The following is a 17,628-nucleotide window of genomic DNA, read 5'->3' as shown; positions in this document are numbered from 1 at the left end:
TACAACTGCCGCTTCGTTCTTCCAAATATTGAGTATGGGCTGTTAGAAAAATTAATAGACGAAGCTTTTATGGACGTCATAATCTACATACATAATATAAACTGAATAATATATAATGTACAATGCTAACACATTTCTTTTATAACTTCCAATTAACGATTTTCTATAAACTAAAACTACAATAAACAATTAACGAAAGTCTATAACTGTTGGGGTAATAAAATAATTCAATCGTGATAATAGACCACAAAGCAGTAAACGGTGGCAAGGCAATAAACTATATAGCTGGTTTATTGACGAATGCGCCCTTGGGGACAATGTGTTTTTACCGCTCAGCATTTAATATAATTTAGAACTATTATGGGATTTCCTTGGGTTTGGGATTTGTAAGTTGCGATATTCATTTTCAAGTGTGACTTTATTAAGCTATTGCATAGATTTTATCGCGGGCTTTGAGCGCGGCGACCGAGTCAAAAAATTTCGTAACGAAATTAAAAACCTACACACGATGACGTAATATAGGTGCGGCCAATACGCGTTAGAGCGGGAGAGAACGCATACTGCGTCTCACATCGGTCTGGTGTGATCGGTGACGTAACGCAGGTGCGTTAGAGTGGGACAGAACGCATGCTGCGTATTCACATCTCTCTGACGAGATCGGTGACGTAGCGTAAGCGCGGCCGGTGCATAAGATACAGGTATCACATATTCCACGTCATTAAGTTTGTATCTGTAGGCATCCCTACTCATCGGCAAAGAAACAGAGGGTGTAGGTCGAGAGAAAAACTCTCGGTACTCTTTTAAAAAGGCAAATCATCAAACAACACTTATTTTAAAACAAATATCGCAAATATATATATAGGAAGGGAATATTTATATTTATATATGTTTTCAAAAACTCAAAAACTACCAGACCGTTGTCAAAGTCTTTCACTTTTATAATACTACATTATCCGTGAGTAACATACGATATGTTTAGTTCCAAAATTATAAAAAAAATATCCGTCTGACGAGTACTGAGAGTGAATCGAAGCTTTTTTAAAGCAGATATATAGATGTCGTAATATATCGTCACTCCATCGATATTTACAGCGTCATTAGTGGGCTTAGTGGGCGTCATGTGGGTAATGTGCGAGTAAAAAAGACACGAATAATTATCGTACAGTAGTTAATTTTGTTTGATTTCTTTTAACATTACACAACACTTTTAGCTTCAATTATAACGAGCAGCGGGTTCAAGGCACCGATCTCACTTTTAATCACAATCTTCTCAACTACAAATCACATAAACCAAACTCGGTCCAATGTCCCATCACCACAATGTTCCACTGAATACTCAATCTGAACTACATGCACTGTCCAAAGTCAAGATGGCGCCTAGACCTCATTCGAGGCATTTCCTCGGCTCTGATGGGTCGTAACAATATTAGTACTTTTATTCGTTATGTAATGATTGAGAGAGCAGTGTTAGCTTAATGGCTTCAGCGTGCGACTCTCATCCCTGAGGTCGTAGGTTCGATCCCCGGCTGTCCACCAATGGAATTTCTATGTGCGCATTTAACATTCGCTCCAACGGTGAAGGAAAAACATCGAGAGGAAACCGACATGTCTTAGACCCAAAAAGTCGAAGGCGTGTGTCAGGCATTGAAGGCTGATCACCTACTTGCCTATTAGATTGAAAAATGATCATGAAACAGATTCAGAAATCTGGGGCCCAGACCTAAAGAGGTTGTAGCGCCACTGATTTATTTTATTAATGATTCTAAATTTTAAAGCAAAACAATAATAATAAAATTGATCCAAAAAAATTAATTAATCTCAATTATTAACCAAAGCAACAATAATAATCAACTGTCAATTGAATCGAACATTTCCTGATAATCCGAGCATTCACCGACATATATATTTTATATTGAAGTTTCTCTAATGATATACCTTATTTTAGTTGTCAAGTGTTTTATTTCTTTATATTTCTTTTCGAACTTTTGGCTAAAACGTAATATTTATGTGAATTTAATCTTACCTTTAAGATGAGTTTTTGCCCTCGGTGTCCCAATTTCCAAATCAAGTTTCAAATATTTGTTACCCGCAGAAAGTTAGAAATATTTTTTCAAAAAGATTCAAATATTAAGTTTAAGTGTGAAGATGTAGTCAGCTACTGCGGTCCCGACAGACGTTAAGTTGAATAATATTTTTTTCGCTATCGCGAAATTATTCGCTATAGGCTATCGCGTTAATGTAATGACAATAAAATTTTGTAGAAGATTAAAATGTATCTCGTATTATCTATTAATTAAATCAGTCATGCCAATATCAGTAGGGATTTGTACTAATAGCGGCTTGTCCCACTTTCGCACGGATGTTTATTTTTTTAAGATGCTTTGGTAACAAATAAAACCTATGTGAAGCGTCTACACACGGCCCTAAAACAAGGGCAATATAGGGGAAGTGGTGGAGAATGCAAATTCGAACTACGAGCCGATTTCATCCCCACCACCATTGTCCAGATATCACCACTGATTTTAGGGCCATGTGTAGACGTTTGATTCTTTTTTAGGTATGGCCTTATTTAATATATATATTTATTATCAAGGCAACGTTGATTTTCTAATAAATTAGAAGGCTATTCAATTTCACAAATTCTGTGTAAATTACAAGTCTATAATTATAATAAATGTTGTTTTGGGTCGTAAAATAAAATTGATGGTGTAGTAGACATTTTTGTGGATATTAAACAAAAGCAAGAATGTAATATTGCGCATATTTAATGCCATATTCCTGCCTTTGGGATTGAATAAGACCATTTTCTCGGTATTTACATACTCGCTGTCTCATATAATATGATTACAGGTTCCCTTTGTGTTACGTTAATAATCTGATAATTTTAATATCTAGCGGTAAAGGAATTTTTAGTTGAAATTTCAAGTGTTGTCCCTTATAGAATATATATATTAAAACGTTTGTAGAAAATATATATTCAATACGTAGTGTGAACTATCATATGCAATGAAAATATAGTTTTTCTTTTGAGTTGTGGAACACTATTATAAATTAGTTTTAAATGATTATATAACAATACTACGTAACTGCCCCCGCGAACTTCGTTTCTCCTTAATGTGATTTGACATACCTCTTTAGTACAATACCAACATGGAACATTTTGCTATACTACCCCAGAGACTGTTCGGTTTTCCGGAATGATTTTTTTTAATTTGTTCAGTGAATTTTTCTCTATACATAAACTTCAGAGTTCAAGTCATAAGATTTTAATTAACAAATTAAAAATAGGTGTTGATCGTAGAGGGGTGAAAATTAAGGGTTGTATGCTGTATCATCAAATAATAAAAACAAAAAGTTTTGTCTAAAAATAAAAATAAAAATTTAGGGGTGGGACCACCCTTAACATTTAGGGGGATGAAAAATAAGTGTTGTCCGATTCTTACTGAATATGCATAAAAAAATTCATAAGAATCAGTCGAGCTGTTTCGGAGGAGAATGGGAACGAACATTGTGACACGAGAATTTTATTTAATGCAATATTATTGAAATTGTATATATATATAGAGATAACTAATATTTTTTAATTAAGAAATTATTTTTTTTCGTATGTTAACGAGATTAAATATACATATATTGTTAATGTATAACTTTTTGGTTTATCAATTATAAAATCTTACATATACAGCAAATACAGTACATCAAAAGAACTTCTAAAACCCGTCTAACGCGAAACCATACCGTAATGATCTCTTTCAGGACTGTCAAGTGAAAGCGTTTTACTATAAGAAAAGATATTAGTGTTAATAAAATGAATGTTTAAATAACTTTTTGTTTACAGAGGAAGAGGAGGGCACAGAGTTGGAACTTGAAGCGCTGTACAGGCGATATTGTGTCAGATTGAAGCATGCTCTGTTCGTGTCAGCTCTCTGCGTCACATTACTGTGTACTCTAGTGCTATTGTGTGCTGTCTGTGTTCTACATTCACAAGTAAGTAATATTGAATGATGATATAGTTCCGTAAAGAGGCGTTGGGTTCATAATTGAACCCCTGAAAAATGTATGGTTTGGTTAATGTAATCCAGGATTTTAAGACTTATGCACATTATGGATAAGGCTCTTTAAAACTAATCAAAACTTTCATAGATATATCATTTATTACAAACAAAAACACACACACAAAATAACAATAAGGAAAAAAAAATTAAATAAAAAATATATTGAGAGATATATTTAAAAAAAAAATTTTCCCTTTTCCCATTCGGTTCATCTCAAGTGTGTAATGCGTGTGTGCTGTGGCTGTAATTGACCCTGGCTCAGCGTTATGCTGAGGAGCAGAATGTTCCACAGCGCTGGTCATTCTGCCAGAGACCACAGCAGCTAGTTTGCGCCTCAGTCGCAAAAAAAATAAAGAAAAAGAATGTAATAATACTTAGTAGAATATAATAATAATAATATTAGTAAAAGTTAGCAGTGTAAGTAATGAAGTCTTGTGTAACGGTGTGTAGTAAATAAAATAAAATTAAAAACGAACGCGTGAACAAAAATACGGAAAGTAAGCATTCATTATTTTTTATAAAAGTAATCACAACTAATATAAATAATGATATTGTTTTTTATATTTGGCTTAAATAATTTAATTAACGTGTTTGATAATGCTACGATGTAGCTAGCTTGCTACGAGGGATTGCCATAGGCTACGAATTACAAGACACGGCCTACGCTTATATATACTTAAATCAAATGATTTTGTATTAATTATATTGTATTAAAACATAAAGAAATCACGGTTAACAAATTTCACTATTACTAATAAAGTTATATGGAAATTTATATTTTTTGCTCCGCTATTGGCTTTGACAGGTTAAAAGGCTTTCATGTTTAACCCATTTAGTTTAAAGTGCAACGTCATTTTTAAACAGTTTCCTGTAATATTTTAACATATACTTTTTCCACATTGATTGCTTTTATTTTAAACAAAAAAAAACAAATTAACGGAATTTATACTTGGAGAAATGCGTTGCGCATACCCTACGCGGCGCGACTGCTTAGTGCGGGAGGGTTATGTGGGACTTGCGATTGTGCATACCCACTAAAACCCCAAGGTGCCACCAACAACGACCGACCAGCTGCCCACTTAAGTATTTCCAAACCAATTCGACTTAGGGTCCTTCAAGAAAAGAGCGTACCAATTCTTAAGAGGTCATCAGCGCGCTTGCGAGCTTTCTGGCGGTGCGAGTGTCCATGGGCGGCATCACTTAACATCCTCCTGCCCGTATGCCTCCTATTACATAAAAAAAACTGCGTGCGTACAAAGTACACAGTACACACATACAAAGTACAGCAAACTAAATTAAAATTAAAATTAACTCTTGTTCATATTTATACAAATCTAATACTTTAGATTTCCGAGATTGCAGGTGTGTGCAGTGCCATAGGCGATTTGCACTTCTGAGTAAGATTCTCGTTTAACGAAACTAACAAATTATTTTGTATCATGTGAATATGTTTTATAAAAAAAAATCAGTGGTGCTACAACCTCTTTAGGTCTTGGCCTCAGATTTCTGAATCTGTTTCATGATCATTTTTAAATCTAATAGGCAAGTAGGTGATCCGCCTCCAGTGCCTGACACACGCCGTCGACTTTTTGGGTCTAAGACATGTTGGTTTCCTCTCGATGTTTTCCTTCACCGTTCGAGTAAATGTTAAATGCGCACATAGCAAGAAAGTCCATTGGTGCACAACCGGGGATCGAACCTACGACCTCAGGTATGAGAGTCGCACGCTGAAGCCACTAGGCCATCACTGTTCTCACTACTAATATGTTGTATATTGGTCTCAAGTTCATTACTTAGCTTAAGGTATGCAGTAATGTATATAGTAAATTGCATTAGAGCCGCACCTAAACCACTTATGGATAAGATTACGTCAGAAATCTCTACAAAGTATCTAACACCTGGAACCTTAAGTACATGTATCTGAAATAAAACTTTAACTTCACGTAAATTCTGTATATAGAGTCTTCACTATAACAATTTAAAAACTTACAAAACAAATTAAAAGGTTGTGGATCCTTAACAAAGTATCAACAGTCGCTGTCACATTTAGACAGATTAGACCTCTAATCAATTCATTAATATTACTCTCAAAAATGCAGTAATATTAAATACAAGTACAACGCGCCAATACCGGCGAGAAAAAAACTGTGTTCACTAGGCTTAGGCTCGCATGCAAAGGCTCTCTGTGAGAACAGTTACAAGTACCGTCACGGCACCAGGGAAATCTTCCAGAAATTCTGCGGGACCGTTCATGCGCTAAAAAGAAGAGGTGGAGACAGCCAGGGAGGATCCGCTTCACCACTCTACCTGCGACGTGTTTTCTAATCCTGGGTACGCAGACGCCTTAGTGGTGGAACAGGTGTTTCATACGTCTAACCTAACCTGATGCGAGTACGGCACTTCCTGTGTCAAGGTCCATCCCATATCATTAATAGCCGTTGGGGGCCGTGACTTCAACTGCTGACACGTGGCAGGATGTGGACAAGGCTACGCTGTTACCGTGCCCTGTCTCGGGCAATTGCTGGTGGCACTTTAGTCGGTATGCACAACGTTCGTAACGCTCCAAAAGTCAGGCGATAAGCCGATCTTACTTAAAGTATTAAAAAAAACAAATAAGAATAAAATATTTATTTCATTTATTAACACTTCGTTGCATTACAAAATAAAAATTGAACATAATAAAATGAAAAGGAGGGCAACTGGCGGCCTTATCGCTTTTCAGCGATCTCTTCCAGCCAACCACTGTGAGTAAAAAAAAATATGGTAGGCAAGAAGTGCAAACATGCATATTACATATAGTTATTAAGACAAAACTAAACAGGAACAAAAAACAAACTAAACGAAAAAAGGATACATGAAATAATAAAAAGTGCACATTACAAATAATTTTTATTTGCCTAATAAAACATATTTACTACATGCCAGAGAAAACCTATGCCAATTTGTTTTTCTAGTACAAAAACGTAGCTAGTAACCTCATCAAGGCTTTTTCGCTGCACTTATTAAAACTATGGTAACAGGAACAAATAATCTTTACGTGTACTCGTGTAGTAAATTCATCACCTTTTAAGAATATTCCAAGAGATAAGCTTCATCTTATTTTATTAAACGGTATTACACCTGTAAGGTTGTATCTAAAATTACTTCACTGAGAATAAGTCCGAATTCCGTTTGAATGTTGAAGCAATTTCAAAGAGATGTTCAAGAGAATAGAGCTTAGTTTCCTTCGTACAATACGATTGCAATGTCGGGATCAAAATACAGTCTCTTCGTGCTTATTACTCCTGGATTGTCACTTGGGACTGACATTTAGAGGGTTTAGTATCAAATTATGTACAGTAATACTTCAGTAAGACTGATTTTAACTACAGTTTGAGTTAGTTGTGAGAATTATTTGAATTAATACTGTTTACTTTTGAATAAAACTTATCAGCGTCTCACTGGGTACGCTTAATACTTAAATAACGTGATAATTTCGCGTTCATGTGTAATTTTTGAAGTGAAACTTCTTTATCGGGGTTGGAAAAAAATTTAGTGTAACATTTTTCCGTTACGCGCCATCTTTTGAAATGAAACTTCTTTATCGACGTATGGGAGAAATTTTGTAGCAGGTTACGCGCCATGTTGCTTTTTGAAGTCAAACTTCTTTATCGGCGTTGGAAAAAAATTTACACAAATTTGTCACATGTTTTGGTTACGCGCCATCTTTTTCTTGTCCCTACCACGGTTGATCCGAAGAGATTCGAAGCCATTAGTAACAAAAATATATAATAAAGATAACAATGATAGTAATACTAATAATTCTATTACAATTAATGATTCATGTGCACTTTTTATTATAATTTTCTTTTTTTCATGTATTCTTTATTAGTTTAGTTTGTTTTTTGTTCCTGATAAGTTTCTTTTTCTAAACAACTAAATGTAATTCATGTATTTTTGCACTTCTTGCCTTTCTTATGTAATTTAATACTTTTTTTTTTCTCACAGTGGTTGCCTGGAAGAGATCGCTCGAAAGCGATAAGGCCGCCAGTTGCTCTCCTTTTTATTTAATTATGTCAATTGTACTATATTAATGTATATGCAACGAAGTGTTAATAAATAAATAAATAAATTAATTAATTAATTAATAAATTAATGAAATTCTGTAATAATCTTAGTACTACATAGTAGTACAGTAATAAGTTAAAATGAAATAATTGTATTTGTATTCATGTCTATGATAATAAAAGCCTTTTGTTAAACTTTATCTAATTTAACTTTATTTAACCAATTTCTGTAAAGTTTCATATAGTAGATCATTTTTCGAAAAATAAGGTCATAAAGAAGTTTCACTTCTTACGTGTGTACTGTGTACACCTAGTACACGCACACATTTTTTTAAAATTAAAATATATCTTTGGCTATAGGTCAGAATATGAAAAATGCAATTTCATTACTTTACAGGACAACTTTACTTTACTGACAGGACTTTCTCTTAAATATAACACTCGTATAAAGATAATATTATATTTCTATCTGGCAGAATACAATTGTTATCTTAGAATTAATTTCGTCTAGTAATAATTGAATTAAAACGCCCAAAGGAAACGAGAAATGGGCTTATATCTAATGAGTATGGGATTTATTACCAAGAACAAAGGTTCCAACGGACAGCTGCCGGGCATTTAATCGTCAAATAGCCCCCAGCGGATATTACTTTAACTATCTATCCTGTTATGTCTCTTGAGATTTACTTTAAATATAAAATGACATTAATTAAAAAGACTTTCTGTTCAAACGCAATGAAAAATTTAAAGAGTCTTTCCTCCAACTTCGATTCTGTTCCCTTTGGAGTAGACTCTTGGGCCGTGGGGCTTAATTTGGGGCCTGGTAGATAGTACCTAGTGGGGTGATAGTATATAGTGGGGTGAACCCAGAGCTGGTGGTATCCTCGCTCAACTATACCCCATCCTTATACCTTATACCATTGTTAAAGGTAGAACTTCCACAGGGACGAAACTTTTTTTAAATTTTGTATATATAAATTTTTTAATATTACTATATTATGTAGGTTAACAAAATTGTAAACACTACGTATATATTTGTGTATTTGAAATAAATAATTTTATTGTATGAGAAAAAACTATAAGATCAATAAATTTATGATTTTTAGATAAAATATTATCGGTATATTTTCGGATTTTCTAAATGAAATATTATATATAAATTATTTATTTATTTACACTTCGTTATTTAAACATACTTATAAAATATAGAAAAGGTTACATAAGTTATTAGGCAACGGGCGGAAATATTATCTATATTTTGTTGATTCGCGAAACACTAGTCATAAATTGAGCCAATGACAGTTGGGCCAAAACTGTTGAATAAACTAAACGTTGTACAATTGGTCAGGACGGTCTTCCTATTAAACAATTGATGTATCCAGTGGCGACCCAATTCGTTACAGGCTTGTCCATTTCTGCATCTATATCATGGATATTTATTTATAGAATAGCCAGTATATGACGTAGTTATATATATAATGTTGGTTTCCTCATGACAAGCAAGTTGCTTACTTGACTTAAAGTCCTATGACCACTAGATGGGGCAAGTCGCATCGTGTGAGACTCCATCGCATTCAGCCTTGAGCCGTATTTCACCTTGTTCCAAGTCTATCCGTCTCCCTTTGCCTCATCTGCAACTGTACTGCGCCAGGTTTGCCTGGGACGGCCACGCTTCATTCCTTGCGGGTCGAATCAAGTGCTTGGGAATATGATTGGGATCCCTTTGGGATGTATGGCCTATCCATTTCCATTTGAGTTGCTTGATCTGCTGGCTAATCGTGGTTTCTTGGCGGCGCTATTCCCAAAGTTGCTCGATAGAGATCTTCTCGGGCCAGTAGATGCCCAGAATAAGGCGAAGACAGCGTTTGACGAAGACTTGGAGTCAGAGCGAGATGTCTTTAGTGACCTTTCATGTTTCACACCCATAGAGCAGCACAGATTTGACGTTGGATCCAAATATTTTAACCAAGTGTTAATTGCGCGGATTTCTTAATACGTCTTTTACTGATACGTCGGTTTATGTATCGTAACATCTTGTTGCTTAATCTAATTAATATTCTATGTAAATATGATGAAATAGGGACTACTATTAATTCATCTCATATACTATCCTACATTAAATTACAGCGCTTTGCATAAAATATAAATGAACGTTAGAGTATGCAAATGTTGCAAGTAAAACGCACTATTTTACATATAAAAGGTCTCGTGGGTAACTGTCTGAATTTGCAATTTAATTGTTCCCTTTGTAGCGTTTGTGTAAAATAGTTTTTTTGTGCCCCAAAATAAGTTTAATAAAACTTGTCCATAGACAATACACATATTGTAATGTAATTATAAGTTATAGTTTAAAAATAATTCAATTGAATAAAAGAAATATTACGTTTAATTTAAAGAAAGAAAGAAATTTCAAATAGCATAATAAAATAATGTTATATTATGCTATTTGAAATCAAATTATTTGATTGTGTCGGAGTTTCTTTGATACTATGACTATAATATTATACAAAATTTAAAGAGACTTCCGCATATATTGTTTTTATTATATTTGAAAGAATTGTTTTTGTGAATTCATAAAAGGATTTTGTTTAAATTACTTACAAAAGTTTTAAATTATCTACTAAACATTACAAATAGACTAAAGTGGTATTAATATTTTCCAAAGGCAAAGTACCTCTAGTGCTGGCAGCATGTCTTCGATACTATGCGCTGTGCGAGGGTAATACCAGCTCTGGGTACGGTACGATCAAAAATACATAGAAATCATTTGTTTCAGGAACTGTCAACCCAAGTAACATCAATATCATCGTTATCAGTGATCTCCTTCATACTGTTATCAGTATTGGCGCTCGCGTTATTACCAGCAGCCGCAGAATGGGAGGCTTTCGCGCTGACTGGCTCCGTCTTAGTCACAATAAGCCTCGGTGCTGGTACGCTGATGGCAACTCATCATGCACCATTGCCACTCTTTGCATTAATTTTGGTGAGTTCTTTTTAAATAGATATTGTTCACAACCACACAAATTCAGTGCTTGATTTTAAAAATACTATTCTTTAATCGAATCGTTTTTTTAGCTTTTTAAAGACATATTTAAATCATTGTTAAGTATAGAGGTGTTTATTACTTTTGTATGATGATATGGTATTTACGATTTAGGTTAATAATTAGGTACGTACTTTGTTATCTCGTCGCGTAGACATGATTATACTACGAGGTGTTTAATTTTTCATAGGACAACTTGAACTTAGCGTCAGGGGAAATTATTAATTTAGTCGTGTTCTAACTCCAATTATTAAAGAATTTGATATTAAAATCTGACCCAGCAATTTCCGTATTGCCTCAGAATCAATAGAAGTTGAATGAACAATGTTAAAATCTGAATTAATTTCGGTTCCTATTGAAATAAAATGAAAAACTCCAGATTAATTTCATCATCAATTGATGTACACAAATAAAAGTATTGCATTAAATTAAAAGTATTTTCATAAATCGCAAAAAAGAACAGAGAACATACAGAATTACTAGCAAAGTCATATGACTCCCTCGTATTTCAAACGTATCTCAAATAAGACGTAAAACTATGTTATAGAGATCATATTGCTAGATTTGAGTAAAATTTCTTCAAAACCTTATAAATTCAATAACAATTTTTAATAAAATTTAATTATTATTTTATAAACACCTAGTTCCTGGCTTCGCACGGTTAAATTTAAAAAAAAATATTAAATAATGCGAAATAAATATATACTGAGTTCATTCTGGGATAATGTAGCAATCTCATAGTGCAAAACTTATTCGGCGCAAGCAGTGTGTTTATTCGTTACCAAAATACATCCTTTTTATTATGTTAGTATCGATTCAAATAGAGATTTCTTATAGTATTTACCAATCAACAGCTTCTATTGGTAATGGTGAACTCTGTACTGTATACAATAAATTTCATTGCACAGTGTTACTTATACAAAAAAATCTTTGTGGAGCTTGTGAGAGGTGAAATATTTAAAGTAGTTTAAATGTTCTTCTTAATTTTCTTCTTTGAACTTCTTTCTTCTTCTTGGTTAAACATTTTACCATCATTTATAGTGTTTTACTAGAAGAAGCCTATATATTAATTATATCTTAAATGAAATAATAAACAATAAAAATAGCTTGTATTCGAGTATCTACCTACCTACTATAAGGATAACTTTAAGTTTATGTTATTATATTTAATAGTCCACGACCTCCGACGGAGTGAAGTCCAAATTCTTCCATTTATCTCTCATCTTCGCTGCTGTTTTCCAATCTTTCCCCACTATCTATTTTACTTCATCTTCCCAGAATTCTGAGCATCCTCTCTTTTTTCTTCCCAAGTAAGGGTATAAAAAAAAATTAGATATGAACTTATAATTCAAATGTAATAAAATTATATAAACTTCTAGAACAATAATCAAATAATGAAATACCCCCGTACTCTGCAGTTTAAACTGCATATTTATTAGAACTAAAACGTTTAAAATAATAATTACTTTTGTCATTAGGGAATCAGGTTTAATAAGAGCATTTTCGTTTACATTTTTAAGGAAATTCGCGTGGGGTTCGACGCTGACTCTGCATAATTAGATAAAATTTGCATACCTTATCGCTATGTTTAAGTGTAAGCTCGCCCAACACTGTTTAGTGTAGAAAATTAAGGATAATGAAAATTTCAAATTCAATGTAGAAACTATCGGCATTTGATGGTAACGTATACACGAGAGATTAAATATTGAAGTTCCTGTTTTTTTAGGTCTAGGCCTCAGATTTCTATATCTATTTCATGATCATTTGTCAATCAAATAGGCAGGTACACAGGTTTTAAACATTCATAATAATAAAAAATGTATCATACTAGCCTGTTCTACTGTTACCGTTATACTACCCTAGTCTATTGGGTCCACACGTTTTCCTGTACACACCTCTTAAATTCAAAAATATCTTATTGTAAATCTAAACCATTTCACGAATACACTGAGGAGTTTAATTACAAGCATACGCATAAAATATTTATGTACATAAAGATGACACAAGAAGATCTCAGCTAGAAATGACCTGTGTAGCAGGTAGCTAGTTCTTTATTGTCGACGTTTTTGAAGAAACTTCTTTAGGCGCAAGGCTAAAATTGTTACGGATACGTCGCGAAGATGTGCAGCGTTTTTGTCGAAGATAAGGGAGAGAGCGATTGATAGAGAGCGAGAAGGGCGAATTATAGAAATTCTATTTTTTAAATTCAAATTTCGTAAAGAGAATTTATGAAATATTAGTATTTAATATTTTATGCAAAAGAATATATTGAAATCTCAAATGACGAATTGTTAATTAAAATGCTACGTGTTTTTATTATCGAAGCAATAAATTAAAATAAAAAAAAAATATTTGTATTAATTTTCGACACTTTTAATATTTTAATGACAATTAAATTAATTAAATTCCTAACATATCTTCCCTTTTCCCTCTCTGTAAGTCGCGGAAATTTTTAGATATGTATAAATATGAACAAGACTTAAACATTAGTTTGCCAAACAAGTTTCACTTCAGACACGTGTACTTTGTACGCACGCACTTTTTTTCTGTGCATATTATTTGATAACGTATTAAAAAGGATATTTTCTACATTTTGTAATACAAATAGTAAATGTTAACAAAGAATTCGATTAGATTGTGTGCTCTCTAAATTGCAATCACCATGCAATTTGTTGAATTAAAAGGGAAGAAAAAGCGAATTCAATTCCGCATGTGAGGTCTGGACGTTTGATCGTAATTACTACGATTGTAGGTGTAAGTGAAATGTGCTAACACTCGGTAGTGCAATTGATTAATTTATCTCTATGTGTGGGTGTATCCTGAATTAATAATATAAATAACGTCATTGTAATTCATGAACTATAAGATTAATTTTTAATTTATTTTATTATGCCTTCAAGGGCAAAGTGATAAAATTGTTAAAGGCTCTTTTATTGCGTGGGAGAGTATTTAGATCATAAATTTTAAAACGACTATGAGTTAACTTTTCTTATAATAATACATTATTATAATATAATACATTTTGATAATTAATATGACATTTGACTATTTTATACGGCTGATTGTGCGGTTTTTTTATAATTAATCAATCTGAATGTACCCACTTTCTTTGCAAATAAACGATTTAACTTATTTTTTTTTTTAGATTAAGTTTAGTAATTCTATAATAATTGTAATAGGCCTCCCGGCCCTATTTACTACCTACTATCTCCCGATAGTAACACGAAGTGGGTCATTTGTACCAGTATGGCGCTTCTTCAGGGGTCTTATGCGAAATGAAAAAAATAAAAATGATGGTCATAGCGCTGGTACCGGCGACCCAAGCGCGTGGGCGTTAGTCGAACTCGTTGGATTAATTACGAAAGTCAAACGATTTTTTCCACAAAAATTCTAGTATTTTGCGAAAGTCCATAAAAATAAGAGGCAGCAGTCATGCCATACTTCTCCGGTGTGACTTACGGCCCTCCATACCGACGCGAATGCGTTTATTTAAAAAAAAATCAACCATTTGTACCAAGCTAATTTTTTGCACAGTTAATCATCGTCGTGCAGCCATTTATGAAAATCATTTTTCGCCACCTCCCACAGCTGGTATGGCATTATCAGACTTCTATTTATGATCATACAGGGGATGTTGAAAATGTTTTTAAGGCTGGTACAAATCGTTGGGCAAAAAAAATTGCTGATTTTCCGCGGTATGGCGGCCATTTGGATCCGGTTGTTAAGTGATACCGCCGCCCATGCCAGTGGGCACTGCCAGCTTTATTAAGAGTTGGTACGCTCTTTTCTTGAAGGACCCTAACAATTATAATTTTCCAAGTCATAAATTACATTTACGTATAATGTCATCCATTTAAAATTAATCAAATCTTAGTATTGTCTTTGATTTATATAACGTTTACACATTTAAAGAAAAAACTTTTTAACGGGATTGAAGTTATGTATTATTATAAATTTACAACTATTTAACATAATTTTAAATTTATCCGACGTTTTGCGTGCTTTACAGTTGTAAATATATAATAATACATACATAACTTCAATCCGGTTAAAAAGTTTTTTCTTTAATCAAATCTTAATTCAACATAACACAACTGATCATAAACATCGGTCATTAATTAGTTCCGTGATACAAGATTGACCCCCCTCAACGCGAAATTCGGTTTGTTGGTGTAATTTTTTTAAAATACCGTTTTAACAGTCTTTCGGTAATCATCAAGAAATCGGAGTTTGAACATGACTACGATAACTAAATAAACTTCTTCTTCTTCTTATGACTAAAGGTTGGATGTTAAATCTTAAATTGCTGGGTTTAAACAGCTGCTGGGCGGATGTGGTGCCGGTCCACTCCCGTACGTTCAACCACGACTTCTTCCTTCTACCAACCTGTCTCTTGCCTTGAATTTTGCCCATCATTATAAACTGCACAAGTCGTATCGATGACGCAAATCGTGTCTGAGATATGCGACTTTCCGTATTTTATCATGGCTTTTTGTCTCGTACAAATGGCTAATATATGATGCTATATATTTAATATTAGACAATATTAGACACATATGGGTAGGTACTTATTGTTTTTCGGACGCTGTACTGATGCGTTTGTGAATAACTTCTGAGGTATAGATAAATCACAGAGTTATGATAACAATTTAAAATACATTATATTTTGAATATAATATGTCTCTTGCAGTTTTGTTGTAGTCCTTCTCAGACATTTCTGTTTCATCATCTTTGTAAGCGTACGTTTATGGGTTCATCTATCGAATCCAAAAGTTTTGGGTGAAGTTAGTTTTCTAACCCTGAGTCACAGAGGGAATAGAAATTGAATCAAAAATTTTTGCACATATATATAATATTTAAATACGCGATGTTAATTTTTTTCGTTTTTCAGATGGTGCATACAATGATGCCTATAGCTCGTTCAATAGCGCTTGTAATGGCGACAGCACTTACCCTCGCTTATATCGCTTTGGCTGTGGGCTTGGGTCCAAGAGGGCAGGAAGATCAGTTTTATCAACAGGTATTTTTCAATTTTATATGTAGGCGCAGTGGCTTGAGCGTAAGCCTAACTACCCTCATGGATTCGAATCAAAGCTGTGCACCAAAGGTAGTCCTTTAGTAGAAGGGCAGAATAGTTTCTACCCTTAACACTCACTTGTACTGTAGAACACGAAGGAAAACACCGTGAGGAAACCAGCATGCCTTAAATCAAAAAGTTAATCAGACAATGATTAGATTTATGAAAAAAGTAAAAAATTAACCATGACTTTATATTTAAAACTTAAATACAAGTATAATATAAATAACTACCATTTATCGTTTACTCCGCGTTAAAAGAAATATTCCTTGCTCAAAAATGAGGCAATTGTCTAACAAGCGCCTAACAATCTGATAATTATCACTTCAACGGACAAGATTGCTACAATTTAATTTACAGGCGCAACATTTTCATGGACAATATATCAAAAGCCTTTTTGTTTTTAATCGGGCAAATTCACTTTAAGCTGAAGTCTATACAAAAAAGAATTTCAGTAACAAGCCGATTTATTAATGTTTTGTTGGAAATTATGAGCCTAATCCTTGGATAAGGCTTCTAGGCGGCGTCTTATCGAAAATCTGGACATCAAAGTACTCCGCTGAGCATATAACTAATCCAGCTCAGTCACTTAAGCTATCCAGTTAGTAGCTCAACTGGTCGAGAACGCTACCTTTACAATGGAGGCACAGAAAACCATATTTCGCCACACAATAGTAACTGTAAAAAAGAATATATGTTTCTTCCTCGAATCTATGTCCTAAGCCATAATTACGATCAGAACAACAAACGTTTTATTTTAAATTAATTTTGAATCTTGTCAGCTAAAGTTTGATCGAAAAGGATATTGAATCGAAAACAAAACCAAATCAATTTTGTTGGTTATGTTCGGGTTAGGCAAATATTTGTGGAGTACCCTAATATCAGCGTTTAGTGGAGAATAAATCAGTGTTGTTCCTAGCGAGACAAGATAAATAAGTATGTGGCATGTGGTTTCATCCTTGTTATTCGGTCGTAGTTTGATGTTTTTTTTTATATAATAGTGGGCAAACGGATAGTTCTTCGGTATAAAGCTAGTACTCGTATAATAATAATAACGTACAAAGAACTTTATTCAGTAGGTTATGTCTTAATTATAAATTAAATAAATAAATAATTAAAGAAATAAATTAATGTGTAAGTGTTAATAAAAAAATTACAATTTTTCATTTTATTTTACTTATTTCAAATAAGTTAGTAGACTTTCCACATCGTTATAGTAAAAACGTTTAAATATTCTTCTCTCTCTCTTTAATCGGCAGCTCATGTCTGAGTGTCGTGGTCATCAAGGTAGCACCTATATGTTTCCGCCGGTTTTTGTCCAGCGACTCTCTTATGACAGTGTACAGTTTTCAGGACGATGAGTCTTTCACTTGATCGGTCCATCTGGTTGGAACGACCACGTGAATT

The 17,628-nt window shown here is 33.5% G+C and overlaps 1 protein-coding gene across 3 annotated transcripts in view; it reads left to right on the top strand.

The window, feature by feature from the left end:
- The window catches only part of LOC125048745 (adenylate cyclase type 2-like), a 136,884-nt gene that overhangs the window by 35,446 nt on the left and 83,810 nt on the right, over nucleotides 1-17,628 (top strand). For all 3 annotated transcript variants that reach the window (XM_047647598.1, XM_047647600.1, XM_047647599.1), the window contains exons 2-4: nucleotides 3,839-3,987; nucleotides 10,878-11,084; nucleotides 16,036-16,164. In XM_047647598.1, the coding sequence (XP_047503554.1) occupies nucleotides 3,839-3,987; nucleotides 10,878-11,084; nucleotides 16,036-16,164 (485 nt within the window). The remainder of the gene's footprint in view (nucleotides 1-3,838; nucleotides 3,988-10,877; nucleotides 11,085-16,035; nucleotides 16,165-17,628) is intronic.

Source organism: Pieris napi, chromosome 4, assembly GCF_905475465.1.
Source record: "Pieris napi chromosome 4, ilPieNapi1.2, whole genome shotgun sequence".
NCBI classification, from domain to species: domain Eukaryota; kingdom Metazoa; phylum Arthropoda; class Insecta; order Lepidoptera; family Pieridae; genus Pieris; species Pieris napi.
Note: the sequence above shows the minus strand (reverse complement) of the source record. Positions and strands in the feature narration are given on the sequence as shown.